The following is a 23,742-nucleotide window of genomic DNA, read 5'->3' on the forward strand; positions in this document are numbered from 1 at the left end:
AATGGACGACCACATGAAAAGGCAAGTGGAAGATAGGTGGACTAACCTGACCACATGCAAAACAGCAAAAGTCATATGTAGAACTAACGACAAAAAACTGACTCAATTCGTACTTACGCTCTGGCGAAAGGAATGCAGAACTATCATAGGTATGCTAACAGGCCACAATCTTTTGGCTGCACATGCGTACAAGATAGGGATTGCTAACACGGACAAATGCAGAAAATGCAGAGAGGATGTTGAGGAGACTTTAGAACACCTTCTGTGCGTTTGTCCGGCATTATTAAAAACGCGACTAAGATGTCCGGGAGCCCCATTGTTTGAGGGTCTGGAGGGCGTGTCAAAAGCGGAGCTCCCAGCCCTACTTAGATTCGCCAAAAGCGCTGACATCCTACATGATGTCTACTTCAGGTATTCATAGAGGTCGGTCTCCATCTGGTATCGCTAGGGACCAAAAGGTCTATGCGTGGCTTATTGCCAACCAGGCTAATCTAACCTAACCTAATGGGGGATATATAACATGGAACCCACAAGGGAACAGAGGTCGCAGTCGACCAAAAAACACTTGGAGAAGGTCGATGCTGCGCGAACTAGCAGATGCCGACATCTCATGTGACGGTGCGAAAACAACAGCACAGAACCGTGTACGATGGAAGAGTCTTGTCGAGACCCTATGCTCCCGAGAGGAGTGATAAAGGAAAAAAAATATAGCACATGGGCTGAAAAGTCCCGGACCTAACACAAAGATGGCACTAGTTGTCTTGCATTCACCTCTTTTTCAATTAGTACTAACGTTTCATGCTATTCTATTTATTAGTTCGTGAGTTATTATGTAAGGAGTGACGCTACTTTCTATGGACCAAAAATAATTTCGTGTTATAATTTTGCACTGCTTCTTGATGGGGAAAAATACCGCTCAAGCGAAGCACTGGCTTCAAAAGTGTTATGGGAACTCCGTTCCATCAGAAACAACAATAAAACGATGGTTTTCTGACTTGAAACATGGGCGTAAAGACACCAATGATTCACAACGCAGTGGACGTCCAATTGAGGTGGTAACACCAGAAAACATCAAGAAAACCATAAAATCATTTTGAATAATCGAAAAGTAAAGCTGAGTTAGCTCACATCGTCAAGATATCAAAAGAACCTGTTGGCTTCATATTGCATGAGCATTTGCATATGAGAAAGCTCTTTTCAAAGTGGGTGCCGCGTTTGCGCACTGTTGAGCAAAAACAAGAACGGGTTGATTATTCGAAACAATGGCAAAACTGCATGAATTGAACTTCGACTTGCTCGCCAGATTTGGCTCCCAGTGGCTGTTCGTAGACCTAAAAAAATGCTCGCTGGTAAAAAATTTCACGCGAATGAAGAGGTTATCGCTGAGACTGAGGCCTTTTTTGAGGCAAAAGATAAATCGTTTTACAAAAGTGGCATTGAAATGTTAGAGCTACGCCGGAATGATTGCGTTGTTCTTGGTGGTTTCTGAATAAATCTAATTTTGAACTAAAAAAAAACCTGTTTTCTTTGTTGAGCTCGGACTTTTCAACCCATGTGTTAAAAGTGAAGTTATATGAAGTAAATTAATGAGCTACATGCCATGTTGTGTGAGTAAGGGATAAAAATCGATTTTTTTTTTTTGCATGTTATTGTAGTAAAACATTTCAAAAATACCGTGTTAAAATTTTAAGTCAATCCGAGCAAAACTTTTTAAGTTATAGAGCATAAAGCCGAGCCGCCTCAAACATCTGCCGAGATAACTTAAAACTTTAAACGCGGTTTTCTCGAACCTTTTTTTTTAAAGTGCGTAGTCATTGGCATTTGAAAACTACTCAGCCGATCCTTTTGAAATTTTGCACACATATTTTACATATAAAAAACCTCCCGCCAACGTTTTTTTTGCCATTTTTTTTTTTTATATTAAGGTGGTTTTACACTTACAAAATGGCGGCATTTTTTCGTCAAAAATCACTTTTTACTTCAAACGACTACCAAATGGCTGAAAATGAAAATAAATCGTCAAAATAAACGTTGGGGGGAAGTTTAACTCATACTTTAACTAAATTATTTGATTTTTTTGATTTCAGATGATTCTACGCTGAGATATGCTGACTACTGCAAAATGTATTTTTGAAAAGACGTCTACGTAAATGTGCTCTCATTCGCTCATTTTGCAATATTTTTACATGAAAATTTTATCAAATATTCTTGAAATGTTACTTTATAATATGCAACAACTTTTAATAAACTGACTTGAACCGTTTCGCTACAATAAATTCATGAAAAAAGTGTTTTTTTTTTAGCGTTTATCCCTTACACAACCATCACGTCAAATTCAGCAAGCAAATGTAAACATACGAATGTAAACATACCAATACATACAAACAAAGCATATCATTTTGACGTAAGCCATACCTACGGTGAAAAATTCAGCTGGGTGAATGCTGTCACCTTAATAAATCCACCTTGATTCTAGTACTCTAGTACCATAGTGAAATATAACTTATTCAATCATACTTTGGTCTAATGCGAATTCATACAAGGTGGTAGCAGTGGTACAAAAATAATTTACATCCAATATGTTTTCACATTATGATGGTTTGAAAGCTAAAATCCATCTGATTACTTTCCACACATTTCCTGGATCTTGCAGGAATCTAAATCAGAATGTAAACAAAAAAACACTTTAACATTCAAATCACCAAAATGAAAGAAAAATCAGCGGTTCTAGGGATACCACCTTATCGTAATTCGCCTTGCTCGGTTTTGTGATTGACGCTTTTTGTAGCTTGGGAAATCCTCAGAGCACAACTACCATCATAGTTTTTATTTTTTAATTCAAATTTATATTATATTAAATAAAAATGTTTGAAGGGTACTAAACCTAAGAAATACTTATACTCATATAAATAAAAAAATCATATTTTTGTATATTTGCTTGAAACGATATATCGCGATATAAGCTGTAAGCTCTTGGAGAAAGTCATTTATAGAAAAACGTCAAAAGGCACACCACTTGGCGCATATTACCAGGTAGATACCTATGAAATGAGACTTTTTTTTCAATTTCAAACGTTTATTAACAAAAAATGGTTACAAATTTAATCTTCAAAATAATAGCCATCGGTAGCGACACATTTTTCCCATCTCTCAGGCAATTTTTGGATGCCGCGCCAAAAAAATTGGCAGTCTTTGGCCGCAAACCAATCATCGAGCCATTTTTTGGCTTCTTCGTGAGAATTGAAGCGCTGCTCGGAAAGTGCGTGGCCCATCGGTGCAAACAAATGATAATCGGAAGGCGCCAAGTCTGGTGAGTAGGCCGCATGCACCAGCGGTTCCCAATCGTACGTCTCCACCAATTCCCGGGTCGCTCTTGTTCGATGTGGCGGTGCATTGACATCAAGAAAAACTACTTTGTGACGCTGATCGGCAAATTCTGGGCGTTTTCGGTGCATAGCGCTGTTCAAATCGGCCAATTGTCGTTGGTAGCGTGCATCGTCAACTGTTTCATCTGGTTTTAATAGCTCGTACCAAATCATACCACGCTGATCCCAGAAGACATACAGCATTGCCTTGTGGCCGAAGCGATTTGGTTTGGCCGTTGTTTTTGGCTTGTGGCCGGGCGGACTATACGGTCGTTTACGTTTGGGGTTGGAGAAGTACACCCATTTTTCACCACCCGTAACGATTCGATGCAAAAAAGACTTCCTTTTGAACCTGGCGAGCAGCATTTCACAAGTGGTTTTTCGATTCTCTTGCTGCCTTTCAGTCAGTTCATGCGGCACCCATCTACCGACCTTTAAAATCATGCCTATGTCTTTCAAACGTTTGGAAATCGTTTTTTGGGTCACCCCCAACTGCTCTGCCATCATTTCTTGCGTTTGACCATCATCTTCATCCAACAATGCTTTCAATTCGGCGTCGTCAAACTTTTTCGGTGGCCGGCCACGGTCCTCGTTCTCCACGCTAAAATCACCACTGCGGAATTTTTCAAACCACCTGAAGCACTGTGCTCTACTTAGAGCATGCCCACCATAAGCTTCTATAAGCATTTGATGAGCTTGCGTTTTTCTTCAATTGATAACAGAAAATCAACGAAGTCCGCAAATCGTAGTTGGAAGGCACGAAATTCGACATTTTTAAGAGCGGCAAAAATGTTGTATGAAACGTAACAAACAATGAACTGAATATTGTTGACCGACGACAAACGAAAAAAACAAGACATTGGGTAGGTTTAAAAATACTCCTAGCGACATCTATGGACTAATAGCTGAAAGTCTCATTTCATAGGTACATGCATATACAAATAACCTCAATGGCCAAAGAAAATTGTCCACTTAAACTTTAAAACCAAAGGAAAGCCACAAACAAAAAGTTATATTCTAAATGCACGAAAATTGTCGAAGACTTCTTTAAAAGAGAATATCTAAAAACCCAGCGTGAATAGTTATCATGTAAACTGGCTTACAAACTTACAGTCCTAAAAATTATGAACTATGCCTACAGCTATAAAACACTTTGTACAGATTGTGTTGGGTATAAAAAAATCTCACATACGGAATTCTTTTGTAGGGCGAAAATTGCTGCAACACTGTTTAATGTTTTATGGAACAGCTGACCGAGCAATATCTTGTAAATTTTGTTTTGTTCTAGCAGACAAGTGCAGTTTTACATTTAGTATTAAATAGAAAATGAAATAGAGTAAGGACTCTTAAAATAAAAATAATATACATTTAAAAGATTGATCTCCGCATATTCACCATGGCTGAGCAAGAGCATGTTAACAACAGCGTAAGTGATAACAAGAGACAAAACAAAAAATCATTTCGACTATAAACAGCTGCTCATAAACATATTTTAGCAGGATACAGAAACTGAAAGTACGGAGGATGAAATTGAACCAAAATTTAAATATCAACGCATTGCTAACGATCTGCGGAAGATTCTCAACTCAGATGTTGTGACTTGCAGTGCTGTTCATCCAAAGGTTTAGTTTATCATAATACCAGTTGGATTTCCAATACGATTAAATCTTTCTCTTAGTTTTTAATGTTTGGCACATTCTTGGGTCGTGTCTACATATTCGACCATCAAGGCAATTCGGTGACTTCACATCTTTCAGATGGACCAAACGATTTTTCACATACAGTCGCTGTCAATCATATAGATGTGGACTCGAAGGCAGAATATGTGGCCACCTGCTCTGACGACGGCAAGGTGAATGCGAGCTTATTATTCAAAAACATTTCGGTAAAAAAATCAGTAAATCAATTTTAGGTAAATATAACCGGCCTATTCAGTGATGAAAATAATCAGAACTTAAACTTGGGGAAATCGATAAAGGCTGTTGCGCTAGATCCCGATCCAAAGACAAGTGCCGGTAAACGATTTGTTGTAGGTAAGAATTGGTATAAATGTGTATAGTGATAATTATGTAAATATAATTACTGTTTGATCCACTAGCATTACTGTATTGAATAATATTTGCTTTACAGGCGACGATAAGCTCACGCTATACGAAAAAAATTTTCTAAAAAAGCTAAAAACAACAGTGCTATCTAGCGCTGAGGGATATGTGCTATCAGTATGCTGGAATGGTCCCTTTGTGGCATGGGCAAGTTACCTAGGGGTACGTGTCTATGATCTAAATGAAAAGTGTTCACTAGGTCTTATGAAGTGGGAAGAGCCAGTCAAGTAGGATATTTAAATACTGAATTTTTATATCTATTTGAATAATAAAATTTCTAATATTTTTAGTGCGCGTTTAGAAAATTTCCGATGTAATTTTCGTTGGTCAAATGCCACGACGTTGCTCATAGGTTGGGTGGATACAATACGAATCTGTGTGATACGTAGACGAAATTCCATTGAAGTAGCTTCACGAGAGCTACCAGGATATATAGTTGATCCCAGTATGCAATTTTTTTTTTCAGTTCTATGATCATATAAATAAAATGCACATATATTTCATTACAGTATCCACATTTCAAACTACCTTTTACGTTTCCGGTCTGGCGCCGCTCACATCCAATCAATTGGTCGTATTGGGTTGTCCAAAGGAGAAAGATGCAGAACGTAAGTCATTAAGACCTGTTCTCTGTGTTATGGAATATAAGTTGAATACCAGCGAAGAGATTTGCACAGACAGTCTGTCATTGCGTGGGTAAGCATAAATTATGAAATTACAAAAAAATGGACAATATGAATTTTTACAATGAGAATTTTTTTTTTCTGTTTGTTAGATATCAGGAATATACCGTCAATGATTACAGTTTGGGCTGCATTATTGAGGAAAATCGTTACTTTATTGTTGCACCAAAGGATATAGTTGTCGCTAGTCTATACGAAACGGATGATAGAGTCAAATGGCTGGTCGATCATCGGTAAGTGTGCCGTTTAGTTACTGCTAGGGACAATATTTGATGTTTTTTGTAAGTAAATACTGAAAAGTCATCTAAAGTTACCAAACAAAAGCACTATGGTATTAGGGCCGGAACAATCGGGTGAACATTCTAACTCAAATAATATTTTTTTTATTGCATGGTTAGCGTAATCAGAAGCAAAGCAACAGAATTGTTTGCAAAATTAAAAATTTAATTAACGACACGCATTTATATCCGCATATCTGCGGTATGCGATTATATAGCCCAGAAAATTTCAACAATAATAACCAAACCGTAGTCATTGTATAACCTTTTGTACTTGTTCTATGTACAACAGTACAGTATACGTTTCCGAAACCTCCACAGTCTTCAAAACTCTATAGAAAATATTTTATGATTTTAAGGGGTTAGGGGTAGTCGGAAGCCCGAAAAAATGATGATTTTCAATATTTTTTTTTTTTGCTAGTCACTTTCTTTATTTTACAAAAATAAAAACATAGCATTTATATATCATGTTTCGAATTGACTTTAGCAAAATTTCAAAAAAAAAAAATGTAATTGTATAAGTTAAATTGTAAAGCTTTTTTCCCAAAATTAAGGGGTTAGGTGGGTTTCAGAGGTTGAAAAAAAGAAGATTTTGACTATTTTTTTTAGTATAGAAAATCATATATTTTATTTAAACAATTCACTATATCTAAGATACATATATAAACAGTATCTTGTGAAATTTTTGTTTAAAAATTTCGAAAACTCAGCCGTTGGTACCTCATTTTCCTTGACGTCTCAAAAAAAAATGCTCTTGCCGTGGACAGCATAACTCATTACTGGTTCATCTAAAATCAAAAAACCAAAAGAATTTCGATGGTACATGGATAAATCTCGTTGCTGTACGAAGGAAAAAAAAATCCAAATTTGAATTTTTTACATGCTTTGAACCAAAAAACACATTTTTTAGTGAAATTTTCGACATACATTGGCTCAAAAAAAATAGTTGTAATAAATAAAAAACAAAATCCTTCGTTCAATAACTAGATAATGTTATTTCAAGGATTTGTACAAATTGTGAAGTAAATCGCTTTATAACTTTTCGAGATATCGTGTCCACCGACTTAAAAAATGGAGTTTTGAGATAAACACGTATACCTGCGAAGCGCTCAACTGACGTGGCCTAATTGGCGCAACTTCTGAAGGGTCTATCTCTTAGAATTTTACTCGGATCGACTTAAAATTTTAGGAGAGTATTTTAAACATACTGTACTATTTAATGAGACAAAAAAACAAAAATCGATTTTTTGAAATTTTCAAACCCACCTAACCCCTTAACAATATGGCAGCCTCAGGAAATATTTTCCAGATTTTCGAGAAAAAAACCGACCATTGTTTTAAAAAATTCGAAATTTTTGAAAAAAAAGTGTTTTATGTTTTTCAAAAGCAGTATAAATTTTATTGAAATCCACTAAGCGGTTTTTAAGTTACAGTGATCACCAGTTCAAAAAATATAGTTTTGAGAAAAACGCATTTAAAATTTTGCTATCGATTTATGTAGAGCCCTAGCGCCCTTTGCTAATGGTTGAATAACTCGAAAAGTATTTGTCGGATTCACTTCACACAATATTTTTAAGATATTATACTTTAAGAAAATGCAAAAAAAAACAATTTTTTGGAATTTCTGACTACCCTTAACCCCTTAAAACAATAACTTGGATTCGAGTTCCGGAAATATTGATTATTGACAAAAGTATTATGCCAAAAGTGGGCTCCTTGCGAGCTTTGATACAAAATTTCTATAATTTTTTCTTATCAGTTCATTCTTAAATGGTAATTTGAATAACTCTGATTTCAAAACGGATAAAAGAAAAATTGACAGTAATCACTTAACCACCCGATATCTTCTTTACCTGCACAAGGGGCGGAAGAAGATAAATTTGACCTATTGTAATGTGTTTACCATTTCACAAGTCAATGAACGTTTGTTTAGCCAAAACGTGTCGATTAATTTTTTGGGTACTTCTAAAAATGTGTTAAACTTCATATTATTTACTATTGATTCTGTTTGTCTTTATTCATTCATAATATTTGGTAAATAATTTTTATTAAATAATCACTAGAGACACGGGTTTTTGTTAATAATGTATGCACTTTTATATATTGTGCTTTTAAGTGCGTATTTGAAAGCTAATGCTAATACTATTCGCTTATATTTATTACTGCTTATTTTACGACGGTATCACAGCATTTTTCGGCCGGCTTCGTCCAATCGTAAAAATATGGCCGTATAAGTTTGCTTTGTTCGTCCTCCTTTTCATCATCCTTTCCGCCTTTTACACACACGCTACCGTCATCAATTTGCTGCATTTCGTCCACGTCAAGCTTGTGCAATACTATATGATAACGTCGACATTTACGTGGTTTATACTGTGTGTCAAAACGTGGATCATGACGTCTATAGACGAAGCGCAGTGGTGCAAGCCATAAACCCATCGAAACATCCTCATTCGCGTAAGCGGACAATAGTTGTGCATTTGTTGCAATATGTAGGCAGATTTGATGTGAAATGACATATCCACCACCCATGGCATATGTTACATAATGCGTAGATAAATGGTAATTTGGATCACCCCATTTTCCCTTCGTTTTCACATTCGCCCTACCGAGAAAGTAACCCCAATATAGAGCTGGCAAAGGTTGTCCGTCATACTCTTTGCTCTTACGCACTAATTTACGGTCATATGACACGAGTTCATTAAGCAAAATGTCCAGCTTCACATATGTATCGTCATCTGATTTAAGTAGATAACTGAATTCATAGTGATTTGTAAGCACTTCTATGGAGTGCAGCATCTTTTCAGTTAAATTTTCGAAGTTATCTCGTAAACGTGGCAAAAGCAGCATATCACCATACAGGCTCTGCTCTCTGTCCAACTCTGCACGCAATCCGGCTGGCATTCCGTCCGTGCCAACGGCAAAAAAATGTTTTACTCTTAAAAGTCGTCGTGTTGATTCTGCATTATTCAGGTTGTTATCGAACCAATTAAGATATGCGGTCAAACGATTCGATTGATCCGATACACTCTCCATTTGCAAATGACCGCTCTCTGTATATTTCGGTAGATAAATCAAATCTTCAGGATAGTAAGACATTTCCAGTGGTTGGCCAAGGCGCAACCATGTTTGACGAATTTTTTGTCGCCGATTAACATTTTGTGGTGCCGTTGCCACCAATATCATTAGGAAGATATCCGGATGCGGCTCCATTCTACTTATGCCGCTTTTATGTGTCAAACATTTTTCGACATTATTCAGCATACTGCTGAGAAAGCAGCCGAAGAAAAAAGCTACCATTGCGGTAAAAAGTGTTATTAAGTTATTCATGCGCCTCATTCTATAAGAATGCACAGTTCTGGTACTCCTTATTTCAGTTTCACGCTCCGCTTGGCGTGTTTGAAACGAACGAGCAGATGGACGAATAATTGTGAAGCTGTAACCCTACTGCAGCACCCTAGTAAACTTTGTGGATTGGTCGAATGCATGTGTAGCTGTGTGTGTATAGCGCGCCTCTACATGCTGCCTGCCAGCGATGAGCATGTATTTCGTTTTCAACTGCAATTCGGAAACTCTTAACGTTAATAAGTAAACTTTTGTTTTTATTTACTGCTCACCTTCACAGATAATTATTAAATCGTTTATTATAAAGCCGCGGTGCCAAGTTTTACTTGTTACCGATTTTTCATCTGTTTTATTGACAAAAGACAAAACAGTGCTGCCACTTTACAGGTTTTACGTGCCTGCGCCAAAATTGAACTTCCGTTACCCGTTTCGTAAAAGGGGGAACATTGTTTGAGGAAATTAAAAAATAATTGCTAGCTTTTTAATATGTAACATTTTTTTTGTCTAATTAACACTCACAGTTTTCATTTGAAAAATAAATTTATTAATTTTTTTTTTTATAGCAAATTTGAAGAAGCTATGGAAGTTATATCAACACACGGCGGAAGTTGGTCGTTACTGTCTGTGGCCAAGTATGCATCCCTAATGAACTTCTAACTGCATAATACAATATTTTCTCCACAGATTGTATATAAATCATCTGCTCGCTATGAAACAATACGATGACGCTGCTAAATTATGCCTACGCGTTTTAGGGAATAAAAAATCACTTTGGGAGGAGGAAGTTTTCAAATTTGTCAAGTGCCAGCAATTGCGCTCGGTTAGCGCTTATCTACCTACCTCTGACGACTGTAAACTTGATCCTCACGTATACGAAATAGTGCTGTATGAGTATTTGAAATTCGACGCCAAAGGATTTCTAAATCTCATCAAGGAATGGCCATCCCATTTGTACAATTGCAAGGCGGTCATCAATGCAATACACGATAATTTTCGCAAACAGAATGCCAGTGAATTATTGGAGGCGCTGGCAATACTCTATTTGCATCAGCGCGACTATGAAAGTGCATTGAGAATGTACTTAAAGTGAGTTGTTAAAAAAAAAAAAGAAAATGTTGCCAGCAATTTAATTTTATTTAACCGTAGATTGCAAAACGCAGATGTATTCGAAATGATACGTCGTTATAATCTGTATGATGCGATACATAAAATGATCATACCACTCATACAGCTGGATCGTGAGCGTGCCTTTAAGATTTTATTCGAAAAAAATAAAATTCCACCAGAAATTGTTGTACAGCAATTAGAGCAAAATCAAGAGTATTTATATTGGGTGAGAATGCGCGAATAAACTTACGTACATATATTAAAAATTTTGTAACTAAAAAATGATTTACTTCTACAGTATTTGGATGCTTTGGACAAGGTGAATAAAAGCGGTAAATATCATTGGAAATTAGTGAATTTATATGCAAAATATGAGCCTGAAAAATTGCTACCATTTTTGAAACGATCCAATCACTATCCAATGCAAGAGGCATTGGATATATGTAAACGCGAACTATTTTATCCCGAAATGGTTTATTTGTTGGGACAGATGGGCAATACTATAGAGGCATTAAACATAATTATTGAAAAGGTAAGTATAACTCATAATACCGCTCATTTGCTGGAAGATTATCATAACTCCAGAAATCCAAAATTCGAGAAAAACGGCGTACGGTACACTAGGCAGGGCTAGTTTACTGGGACGGCAGCGCTTGGTCGGGAAAAACCCTAGTCATTCCGGTAACGTAGAACCGGCTGCCATGGGAATGAGAAAAACGGTGTTGTTGTTGTTGTAACAGCATAAACATTCCCCATACTTACATACGGGGAATGCTGCTGGAGTGACAGTCCTTGACCGGATATAAATCCGGGTCGTTTCGGTAACGTAGAACCGACTGTCGTGGAAACGGCGTCAATGTTTTTAGTTTACCATGCCTCCCTATGTAAAGGCTTCAAAGTAAAGGCACATTTTCAACTAATAAGATACTTTTAATAGATATCGCCATGCATTTTATACATCATAATAGAAGAGCAGATAGTCGTGACCGTTCCCACGAAAGTCGGTTTAACGTGACAGGAACGACTCGAATTTATATTCAGCTAAGAACTCTCACTTCAACAGCATTCCCCGTATATGTATCGGGAATGTTTATGCTGCTACAAAAACACCAACAACAACCGGTGTTCAGTCGTCGCTCAGTTAACGTTCCCACAACAGTCGGTTCTGCGTAATCGGAACGACTCGAATTTATATTCGGTCAAGGACTTCAGCAGCATTCCCCGTACATTTAGGGGGAATGTTTATGCTGCTACAACAACAACAACAACATGTGGTCAGTTCCATTCACTTAACGAAACAGTTGTTTTGGATTAGAACACTTTTCCAGCAAATGAGCAATATATACATACATACATACATATGCGCTTGTTTACGCTCTTACAACCTAACTTAATGAAATTGTTTTAGATAAAAGACATTGAAATGGCTATTGAGTTCTGCAAAGAACGTAATGATTCGGATTTGTGGAATATATTGATCGACGAGTCAGTCAAGGAGCCCGCCATTGTGCTTAAACTGTTAGACGGCATAGTAGGTAAGTAATTTAATTTGAGTGGCATCAAACAAATCCGCCAATTAGTGTATTCAAACGATCCGGATAACTACTGAATTTTGCTTAGTTGTAGAGACCGTCCGTCTATCTGTATACATACATGTATATAAATTAAGCCTTCAACCCTTCATATCGTAATAAATATTATTAGTACGTGCTGTTGAAGGCAGACTCTTAATGTTTTTTGTAATATTTTCCCAGATTATGTCGATCCTGTCGCAGTGGTTGAGAAAATCAAACTTGGCCAGAAAATTCCAGGCTTACGCGATGCTGTCGTCAAACTTTTGTGGGACTATCGCTTACAGGTAGGTGCGGATGTTTTGCATTAAGAAAGAAAGGTAATGAAAACAATACAAATATAGGTATATTATTAAATATATGCATTTTTTTCATTTAAGTGAACATTATTTTAAATTATAAAACACAAAAACTCATATACATATTTGTTTCAAGAAAAATATAAAAAATTTAAAAAACAACAATTCCATTATTCGGACACTTTTGCACTGATTTGTGTTATAAACATTATCACGATATTGCTTTGTTAAAATGTAACGGTATTTGGCCCGTTAGTTTTTTTTTTTGTGTTTTTTTTTGTTTTGCTTGTTGCTAGCTCGTTGTCAATCTTTTATTGCTGTATTTCCGCATTGTTGTTTGACCTGTGAAGTGATTAACTTGATTTTAAATTCAATAAAATAAAATCTTTAAAAATGAGGAAAACGCCAAAAGACACATTGAAAACAATGTGATAAATTTGTTGAAAAATAATAATTCATGCCGTAAAATTGCCGAAAAGTTAAATTTAAGTAAATCTACGGTAAATGATATAATAAAACGATGTAATGTAGCTTGCAATAATAACCAGAGGGTCGACCAAGACTGCTTTCTAATGGTGATGCCCGGCAGATGGAGCGTTTGCTACATGATAAGGCCATCGAGACACCAAAAAATGCTGCAAAAAGTATTGGCAAGGATGTCAGTTCCTGGACGGCCAGACGCGCATAAAGAAGAATTGGTTTAGTAGCCAGTGTGAAAAAGAAAAAGTCAGCTCTTTCCGATAGAAATGTGAAAAGACGCCTTCATTTCTGTAAGATCCACATAAAGTGGACGTTAGATGACTGGAAACGGGTTATTTGAAGCAACGAAACGAAAGTGAACAAATACCAGTCTGATGGAAAAGAATATTATTGGCATAGGCCGCATGACCGCATCCAAAAGTACCATGTGAAGGAAACGATGAAACATGATGGCGGCAGTATTATGGTGTGGGGAGCATTGGACCTTTTGTGAGAATCGAAGGCATAATGAAGAAGGAGGATTATTTGAATATTCTCCACACAAATTTACCGGATTTTGTTGACGAGAGTGCTTATCCAGCCGAAGAAGTTGTTTTTCAACAAGACGGGAATCCGAAGCACACGGCTAAAATAGTTTTCACCTGGCTACAAAACCAAACTTTTTAGGACAATGGAATGACCTGCACAAGGTCCAGACCTGAATCCCATAAAAAACGTATGGGCTATTGTTAAGAGAAAGCTGGGAGCATATGAAAACCCTCCAAAAAATATTGACGAGCTTTGGGAGAGAATACAACATGTATGGCGAGCTCTCGACCATGATATCATCCAAAAGTTTGTAGAAAATATGCCAAAACGTATTGAAAGCGTAATTAAAAATAAAGGCCTTTGGACCAAATATTGAATTGGCAACATTAATTGATTTTCAACAAACCCCGCAATCAGTGCAAAAGTATCCGAATAATGGAATTGTTTTTTTTTTCTATTTTTCTGCTTTATACTTTATACTTTACTATACTTTACTTTATACTTTACTATACCATACATATATTTAATAATATAAGTACCTATATTTGTATTGTTTTCATTACCTTTTTCTTAATGCAAAACATCCAGACAGTTTTGCTTTCCACTGTATATTGCAATGTATTTATTTATAATTTTAGGTGGAAATTCGCAAAAGCGCGCAAAAGCTTCAACTAGAATTCTACTACGATCAGCATGCCAGAGTGGTAAACACACAAAATCGAGGTCGATATATTTCCTCTTCCGAGCGGTGCTTGAAGTGCAATCGCTCTGTACTCAGTATGAACGAAAACATTGCTCCTCTTAATGATATTGTCGTATTCTTATGTGGTCATGTTTATCATACTAACTGTGTACCGGGTGGCATCGGCAATGAACACTGTGAATTTTGCAATCCTAGCGATTTCAATAAAGAAGACGACTTCGCACTGCTTTTGCAATATAGTAGAAAGTAATAATTTTCAATAACTCGATGACTTTGAGCTGTTGTCTTGTAAGCGACTTTATCTTCATACATACGAGGTCTGTTAGAAAAGTATCCGACTTTGTTTTTTATTTCTAAACGTGACAAATTTGAATTACGCGCGCTTGCATAAGCAGACCTGCAACCTTCCTGCACATGTGTGAATTTTTTCCCGTCTGTCGCCAGCGTCAGTTGCTCTCGTCAAGCAGTGTGAATGTAACATGGTATTTAGTGCTCTCGTCGGTTTTTGATACTTTTCTAACAGACCTCGTATATATTGAATTCAATCATAAAACCAAAATTTTTGTATATTCATGAAGGCCTTAAATTACGCCCCAAAACGACGTAATTTTTTTCCAAATTAATTTTTTTTTAAGAATATTCCAAAGATTCCAATTAATAATGCATATTGAATTAATATTTATTATAATGCGCAATTCATACAAAATTAAGAAATTCGGCCGGCGCAAATATTATATATGAAAATTGCGATGCTTGTGATCCTGGTGATAAATTCAAATCGTTAGCTTTATTTTATTAAATGTCGTTCGATATTTCTTCAGCATCAACAGCTCAAAGTCTCAAAATAAGATAAAAGACTACTAACCATATTTGTGTTTGTAGATATTATTTATAAAATTTAATTCTTAAGGCAACTCCCACTTAGAAAGTTAGAAGTAAATCTATGCATTAAACTTTCATTTTCTGCACAATGTACATACATTGTATTGTTAGCTAATTAGACATAAGCAATTTTACAGGTTCTCCGGCTTTTTTCATTTGAGCTCACTTGTGTAAGGCTCACACAAGTAAACAACATTTTTGTTTCCTTGGCATTTTTTCGCTTTCATGTACTATTACATACTCTTATTTAATTATTAAAAACTAAATCGTATGATAATAAAGCTTTTTATATGTATAATTCATTGATTTATTTTCAAATTTACTTAGGGCTTGGGTCGGCTTTCACTTTGGGGAAGTTTAATTTATACCCATGTAAACGACTGTTAAAACGTTTCCACGAGTGGAAACATCACAAGTCACATTCCCGTATATCTATGGCAAATATCTATGCTGCTACAACAACCACTATTGTTAAAACTTCGTTCCCACGACGGTCGGTTCTTCGCTACCGCAACGACGCGAATTTATAGTATATTCGGCGTATTCCCCGTGTATGTATGGGAATTGTTTATGTTGCTATAACAAGAACTTTCGAGACTTTTTAGCATAATAATTTCCACCATCTCTTGCTCTTAACTAAATAAAAAAATAAGATTTTTTACTGTAAATAAAGTCCTATTTTATTATCTTTATAATAATAAAGTTTAAGAGAAAAATCAATTTGAAAGTTTTTTCCCTCACACGTCCGTTTAAGGTCATTTAAGCCTCCGACTCGGACTTCAGCTTGACGATGTAGGCAGCCTTGTGTTCGGCAACCTTAGTCTTGCGCTGTTCATTCGTGAGTTTCTTAGCATTCCACCGTTTCTTCACGCCGCCGCTCTTAGTTTCCTTCTTCTTGTGGGTAGGATCGGCGCGAATGGCTTGGTGGGCTTTCTTGTAGATAGTTTCAAGCTGTAAAATATATGTATGAATTAGTTTTATATTGCTCCCCTACTTTCACAGACATAATTGTGCATTTGAAAAATGTACGACCATAACAGGAAATTTATCACATAAAAAGGAGTGATAAATTGCGAACACAGGTCCTAAGCAATTTATGTGGTCCACTTTTGGCACAGCCAGCGTCGTGGGTAACAAGACACAGCGGTAATTTTTAAAATGGACGTACATAATATTTGCAATACACTTAACGAATACTCACATCGTCAGCACGGATTCCCAATTTGATGTAACGGCTGAATTGGCGCTTGAAGCTCTCCTCATCATTCTCCTCAAGAGTGCGCATGTAATCGGCAACATGTTGACCGAAAATGTGAGCACGGTGCACATCAGCATTGAAGCTCTTGGCCTCTGCACTATAGCCGGGGAAGCGCTTCACCGAGTGTGGGATGTTTAAACCACCATCGACAGCACCCTTCATGGCACCGAATACACGAGCACCAGTGGTTGTACGTGCAAGACCAACATCCAAGTAGCAACGGAAAGCGCCTGGACCTTCATCGACAGGTTCAACGTTGTACTCTTCACCGGTAACTTCAGTGCAACCACCATAAAGGGTATCCAGACCCAATTTGTTGAGAATGCGACGAGCTACTAACAAACCAGTGCAGTATGCGGCAGCGTAGTTGGTCAAACCGACCTAAAAACAAAGTATTATTAATAAACAACAAAGTAACATAACCTCAATTATTACGAATGCTCCTCATGCTTTAAATTACTTACCTTAATGCCGTACTTGGGCAGTTCATGGGAATAGGCAGCGCATACAACACGATCACCTTCGATTCTGGCATAGGCGATTTGTACAGTAATATCCTTGTTGGACAGACGTACAATCAAACGGTATTTGGGAGTGTTGTACTTATTCTTGTCTTGGAAGATCAGACGTTTCCTGGCGTAGTAATCAGTTTTACCCTCACGACGCCTGCGGAATTTGACCTGGTAGCGCTTGAAGTACTGCTTGTTCTTGACTACTTTGACGAAACCCTGCGGAATTGCACAAAAACACACGACATTAGTTTAGCCTTACATAGCTTTTTGGGTTATACTGAATCACAAAATTTCAGAGGCATCGCTGCGATATTTAAAAAAAATTTGTTTTATTGCTTTTAACTGAATTATCGCGGCTTCATACATAGCTGAATTTCGATTTATCAACTCACCATTTTTACGAAATTTTTAATTTAATTTACACCGACGTGAAATACGCGATGTCTTCACACGTAGGTGAAAGAAAAAAGAAAGGGATGACAATATTCAATATCACCAATTGCTTTGACAGAACGGAAGCCAAATTACCATTTCAAAACGCAGCCAACTTTCTTTACAGTTGGCAAGGTTGCAATCAAACAAGTCAGTTTTGCTGCACATTATATATCTATCGTTTTTGTTATTTTTTATTTGATTTTTACTCCTTGTTGTTTATGTAAGAACATAAATCATTTCCCATAGATATTTAAGAAATGATTGAGCCTACGTGCAGCCGACTGCCGTGCACATTGCGCGGTTCTAATACAATTTTAAATTGTATATAGATATACGAGGGTGGTTCAATAAGGCCGTGACTTTTTGTACTTCTGACCTCTTTACTGAAAAAGGTAAACTGCTCCTGTCAACAGGCATCTGTCAGTTGACTCCTGTCAAAATCTGAACGTGCTGCGTCAGTTAGTTTGTGTTTTACAGCTACCTTTATCAGAATACCCAGTAATTCACAGTCGACCACAAACGCATTCGTGTAACAACTTCACAGCAAGGTTTTTTTCTTTATTTTGGAATTTAACGGAGATTCGAACCTACATTCACCAAATGCCGAATGGTAGTCACGCACCTACTTATTCGGCTATGACTACCGCCGTACTAAATACATTATGTAATAATAATTTTAATCTCTCTTGATTGGCGTTTACTCCGGACAGTTTTGCAAAGACAATAGCAATGCATTCCCTCTTCTTTACTAATGCATTCATAATTTGAAGACAGTAAATTTGGCAATTGATATGACGTAACTGGCAATGACGTAATTCGGCAATGTTTCGTTTTTGCTTATATGGTATATATATTTTTATGAAATCAAATGTACTCAAATTTGTGAATATTTCATTTTGGATAATTATTATTGAAAAAGTACTGTTAGAAACACAAACACATATCGAATGTTTCAGAGAATTAAATGCATCCGTTCCTTTTTATCAGCTGTGTTATCGAGTCTCGTTTTCATATGCTCAACACAAATACTGCAAAACGTCAAACAATTGAAATGTAAAGTTGTCATATTATATGTAGAAAGTTTGTAAATCCAATTGTATACCGATAAGATTTAGCGAAAAATGTAAAAATAAAGTAAATGTGTTAACCAAAAGCACAATCTCTATAAAAATAATACGAATTGGTCGAACGTTTCCGCGGTGAGACAGCGTTAGTTACACATCACGCGTAATGGGAAACGATAGTAGCAGATTAAAGGGATTAGTAATTGATAAAAACTCTGTGGAGGCAAATGATTTTTGGACGCTTTACAATGCAGAATCGCCAACCACATCTAATGAAGACGGAAAGCAGCTACTTTCCGTTTTTCAAGGTGAACCGGTAGTAAGTGGACAACTGTGGGTGATACAGGGGCCTTTGGAACGGGCTATCAAGGTGAGGAATAAACAGAAAATAAGTAAAAATAAACGCATGTTAAATTGCAAATTCCCGTAGAATTTAAAAATTTATCGGCATCCGTACATATTGAAATATGTAACCACATGGGAACAAGGAGGCCAAAAACATTTAGCAACAGAACGTGTACGCCCTTTGACTACTATTTTATCAACACAAACCAATCTACAGGCTTGCCTTGGTTTACGAACTATTCTATGCAGCTTGATTTTCTTGGTTGAGAAGGTAAGTGAGATTTTCTATTATGGTATTTAATGCGCCATAACCAACCACTTTCTTGACATGAATTTTATTACAGGCTCTGGGACGTCATCTTAACATTTGTATCTCATCAATTTACACCACCGACGATGGTAGTTGGCGTTTAGCCGGCTTTGAATATGTATGGAAACATAAAGAGATCACAAAGTCTTTACTTGATTTGGTGAAAACATATCGATATGCTGCTGCAATTGACCCTAGTGAGTGTAAGGATAATAATAGCGATGCCATTGAACAGTATGCCTTCGCAACGCTCTGCGAAGAGGTATTGAATAAGTGCAGCAAAAAGGAGACCACTGAAACCCCACATGCACAAGAATTTCGCGAGTATTGTGCCACCCACCTAAAGCATAGTAACGCACAGTTACGACCACGTCTTTCGGCAGTACTATTACACCCATATTTTAATCACGAATTCGTACTTATACATTCCTTCCTGTTTGAATTGCCTCTAAAAAGTGTACAATCGAAGCAAGATTTTTTCACTGGTCTTATCGATCGATTACGCTATTTCAATGAAGAAGTTGTAGGTGCGCAATTAGCTGCCGATCTGCTCTCACGTATGGTCTTACTTGATCCCACAGCGCAGCTATGCGTTACACCCTATGTGCTTAAAACAAAAACTGATCACTCGGCGGCATTGTTCTCAAACCAGACGTACGTGCGCTACGTAATGCCACATATAAAGAAAATGTTTCGACTTAGAGATGCGCAAATACGATTAATATTGTTGGAATACTTCATGGAATTCATACGACTTCTTTCAAAGGATGAGTTATTGGAGTGCATACTGCCTTATTTGCTGGAGGGTATGAATGACACAAATGATGTGCTAGTGGCGAAAACCCTTCGTTGTATGGCTGACCTAGTCCCAATATTAGGCGCGTCCACAGTAATTGGTGGAAATCGCACACGTATCTTTTCTGATGGCCGGCCGCAGGCAGCCGTATCCGATGCTACAACACATTGGGTTGAACCGCGTTCGATTACGCCTGTGATGGGTAATAATATAGACTACATGGTATCAGATAGTCCATTGCCCGACCACGTAGATTTAAGTGGCAGCTTTATTTCATTGCCTCAAATGGAAACAAATGAGCAGTTGGGTATGCCGCCCCGTTTAAGTCCAGACGGAGGTGAAGATGATAAAAGTGTTGCAATAGAGGACGATGCAGTAGCATCAGAACTCACTCAACAAGAAATTAGTGGTCGAAATATTATGGAAACGGTAGCGGAATCGGAAATCGCAAATAATAGCGATTCCGCAGCAATAACGACTCAAAGTGTCGATGAATATATAAATACAAGTACAAATGAGTTGTCAGCTGATGCTTCAGCAAATATTATAAATTTTAAAGAACCAGCCGTTAATGGCTTCCATAGTAATGAGGTTGATGAAATAGAAGAATGGTCCGATTGGGAATCTGATGAACTTCTAAAGCGAAATAATAACACGACAGCTGATTTATCACCTGCATCAAATAACGGCTCCAAAATGTCGTTGATCACAAATACAGATAATGTAGCTTCTCACACTCCTACCCCACTGCCTGTATTTAGTGCTGAAGTTACAACCCTGCAAACAAAAACCAAACCTACCGTCGAAAACTCGAAAGATCGACTTGTAAAGGTAACTGAGCGTATGAGATAGTTATTAGTTGCTTAAATTTTTCTTGCCTATTTTGCAGCCGTCTGCTAAAGAGACTCCAGCAGCAGCTGGTGCACATTATACACGTACTCTGAAAATCAATGATGACCTCAACGCCTTTGATATCGTCGTTCAAAAGACAGCGACGCCCCAAACTGACGGTAGTACTGAGTTTGATTACTTTAAAGACATGGAACCAATTATTGAACCGAGTAGTAACAAAACGTCAGTAGCAGGGATTTTAGCAAACAATTCGCCATCAAATACAACGAATTTGCCAAATAAAGATGATTATGATGGAATAGTAATCGATAATAGCCGATTTGCGGCAATGACTATTAATGCAGACGACAACTCTGCCAGCGGTGATGGCTGGGGCGTGGACGATGATGTCGCGGATACGTGGAAAGAATAGTACGTTGCTGTTGCTGTTGTGCCAAAAACAGCAGTCAATGTAATCAACTTAGTACCACTACCGTTGACGACGAAGTCGACTATTTACAGCGAAGTTACCAATGGCCCTATACTTTGCTAAAATTATTCTAATGTTAATTTTATATTTAGACAAAATATGAAGGCGTTTGTAAAATGTGCATTGATCATCGTTTGCTCTCCAAATTACTTCCTTTGCCTAGAATTTTACATTCACTATTATGTTTTAGAGTTTACAGGGAAGTTACTTAGAAAATATATACACATACACCAACAGTGATTAATTCATTCTTGTAGATACATAAATACATTTTAATGCAGAAAATCAAAAAAAGTCAAAAATAAGAATATTGTGTAACTGACTCGCCACATTAACAAAAGTAGTAAATTGGTATTTTACCCAGAATAATCGTGACATGTGTTTTTTTTTTCTCCCTGGCCCAGTAATTTTATTCGTCACTTATATGCAATAAAACAGATTGCTAAAAATGGAATATTTATTTCATTAATTGAATTTAATTACAAATATTTTTTGATGAGTTATATGATTATTTTTTGAAGTGAAAACTTCTTTAGAATCGTTGGGAGTGATTTGAGGAAAAGTGAAACGAAAAAGCGACCCTCTTGGCTACGAAGCGTTATATTATATGTTGATATAAATGTAGCGACGAACTAAATAAAAATAACTTTTATTTTTTCTTGTGATTCGAACCAAGGATTTTGGATCGGAAGCTCACATTGCTAGTCGCTCGGCTACCGCGCCATGCTGTCATCGCTGGCCTAAAAGTTATTTAGTTACGAAGCGTTATATTATATGTTGATATAAATAATTTTTGTGAGCGTGTAATTCTCAAAAGGTTTATTAGAAAATCTATTGAAGTAGGTAGTTGTGGTATCTGTTCGTATCAGCTTAACATCTGATAGATCCTCCATCGGAGGACAACAAATGTTAAACTGATTTTTGGAAATGGGCGGAGTGTTTTAGGGGCTTTATCCACCTCTGCCACGGGTTGGCCCGGTATTGCAGTACCGCCGGGATTTCGGCCTTGAATAAATACAAGAAGAAATATACAAATACATTTAGCTTTGGTGGGAAGAGACATAAATTTTTATATGAATACAAGTAGACGAAAATGGAAGAAATTTGTAAGTCTGTTTCTTCGGTCCGTTTGGGAATTTTTTTTTGACAACATCGAAACCAAAGCATTTGTATCATATTTTATCTATCATAAGCCACTCGTATCATTTGTTGAAATTGAAAACATTGAGGATAAATAATAATAAAATGAAGAAAATAAAATATGAACTTTATAGCAATATTATAATGAACCTATAATTATCCCGCTCCTAATGCTGCTTTCGTCTCATTCTCTCTCAGTTTGTTTTACGGAAGGTTTCACTTCTATCGCGTCTAACCGTTAGACACGTATTTTTTTTTTTTTTTATAATAATTAGGTTAGGTTAGCCTGGTTGGCAATAAGCCACGCATAGACCTTTTGGTCCCTAGCGATATCAGATCGAGACCGACCTCTATGAATACCGAAAGTAGACATCATGTAGGATGTCAGCGCTTTTGGCGAATCCAAGCAGAGCTGAGAGATCCGCTTTTGAGACGCCCTCCAGACCCTCAGCCAAGGGGTCTCCCAGGCAATTTAAACGCGTTTTTAATAATGCCGGACAGAAGGTGTTCTAAAGTTTCCTCAATCCTCTCTGCATTTCCTGCATTTGCCCGTGTTAGCGATCCCTATCTTGTACGCATGTGCAGCCAATAGATTATGACCTGTCAGCATACTTATGATAGTTCTGCAGTCCTTTCGCGAGAGCGTAAGTACGAATTGAGTCAGTTTTTTGTTCTAAGTTCTACACATAACTTTTGCCGTGTTGCATGTGGTCAAATTAGTCTACCTAGCTTCCACTAGTTTTTTCATGTAGTCGTCCATTTCGTTGTATATTGTGTTTAGCGGTTTTGGTATGTCGTTCTCTTGTTCAAATGGTAGTCTCACAGCACTCTTTGCTATCTCATCTACTATTTCGTTCCCCATAATGCCTTTGTGACCAGGTACGTAGTAGATATGCAGCCTACTGCTTGCGGCTAGCCTTTCTATGGCCTCCCTGCTCCGTTGAACATTTTTGGACTTAATACAATATGAGCTTATTGTTTTTATTGCTGCTTGACTGTCCACGTATATATTAATTGTTGAGTTCTTTCTTGTTCTAGTGTAGGCTAGCTCCGCGGCCTTCCGCACAGCAAAAACTTCCGCTTGGAAAATACTGCTGTGGTCTGGCAGCTTGATAGGCTGCCTTATTCCTAGTTTTGAGCAGTAAATACCCGCTCCCACTCCGTCTAAAGTTGTAGAGCCCTCTGTATAGATGTGAAAAGTCCTATGGCCAGGCTTCATGC

At 37.2% G+C, this 23,742-nt stretch overlaps 4 protein-coding genes and 1 pseudogene across 5 annotated transcripts; 3 read left to right on the forward strand and 2 right to left on the reverse strand.

Annotated features, from left to right (window-relative positions):
• Nucleotides 1-4,714: 4,714 nt before the first annotated feature.
• LOC129246949 (vacuolar protein sorting-associated protein 41 homolog) lies at nt 4,715-15,638 on the forward strand. 2 transcript variants are annotated; one of them, XM_054885715.1, is made up of 15 exons: nt 4,715-4,791; nt 4,862-4,987; nt 5,044-5,217; nt 5,278-5,398; nt 5,496-5,694; nt 5,758-5,912; nt 5,977-6,163; nt 6,243-6,383; nt 10,334-10,402; nt 10,455-10,856; nt 10,917-11,103; nt 11,176-11,409; nt 12,286-12,412; nt 12,632-12,735; nt 14,394-15,638. In XM_054885715.1, the coding sequence occupies exons 1-15, from the start codon at nt 4,762-4,764 to the stop codon at nt 14,706-14,708; spliced, it is 2,571 nt and encodes an 856-aa protein (XP_054741690.1). In that variant the 5' UTR covers nt 4,715-4,761; the 3' UTR covers nt 14,709-15,638. The 2 variants fall into 2 exon arrangements, with proteins under 2 accessions (XP_054741690.1, XP_054741691.1); XM_054885716.1 differs by having other exon boundaries at nt 4,865-4,987.
• On the reverse strand, nt 8,249-10,114 carry LOC129246950 (beta-1,3-galactosyltransferase 6). Its single transcript, XM_054885717.1, has 2 exons — nt 10,043-10,114; nt 8,249-9,983 (listed from the first exon to the last, which is right to left on the reverse strand). Exon 2 carries the CDS (start codon nt 9,762-9,764, stop codon nt 8,595-8,597), a length of 1,170 nt encoding a protein of 389 aa, XP_054741692.1. The 5' UTR covers nt 9,765-9,983; nt 10,043-10,114; the 3' UTR covers nt 8,249-8,594.
• A 356-nt stretch (nt 15,639-15,994) lies between the features above and the next one.
• Nucleotides 15,995-17,635, reverse strand: LOC129246951 (60S ribosomal protein L5). Its single transcript, XM_054885718.1, has 4 exons — nt 17,503-17,635; nt 17,063-17,326; nt 16,542-16,979; nt 15,995-16,291 (listed from the first exon to the last, which is right to left on the reverse strand). Exons 1-4 carry the CDS (start codon nt 17,503-17,505, stop codon nt 16,100-16,102), a joined length of 897 nt encoding a protein of 298 aa, XP_054741693.1. The 5' UTR covers nt 17,506-17,635; the 3' UTR covers nt 15,995-16,099.
• A 956-nt stretch (nt 17,636-18,591) lies between these two features.
• On the forward strand, nt 18,592-21,750 carry LOC129246952 (protein-associating with the carboxyl-terminal domain of ezrin). The gene is made up of 4 exons (XM_054885719.1): nt 18,592-18,979; nt 19,040-19,225; nt 19,299-20,891; nt 20,950-21,750. The coding sequence occupies exons 1-4, from the start codon at nt 18,776-18,778 to the stop codon at nt 21,322-21,324; spliced, it is 2,358 nt and encodes a 785-aa protein (XP_054741694.1). The 5' UTR covers nt 18,592-18,775; the 3' UTR covers nt 21,325-21,750.
• A 458-nt stretch (nt 21,751-22,208) lies between these two features.
• Nucleotides 22,209-22,395, forward strand: LOC129249517 (U2 spliceosomal RNA; annotated as a pseudogene).
• Nucleotides 22,396-23,742: the final 1,347 nt, after the last annotated feature.

This window comes from Anastrepha obliqua, chromosome 5 (assembly GCF_027943255.1).
Source record: "Anastrepha obliqua isolate idAnaObli1 chromosome 5, idAnaObli1_1.0, whole genome shotgun sequence".
Taxonomy (NCBI): domain Eukaryota; kingdom Metazoa; phylum Arthropoda; class Insecta; order Diptera; family Tephritidae; genus Anastrepha; species Anastrepha obliqua.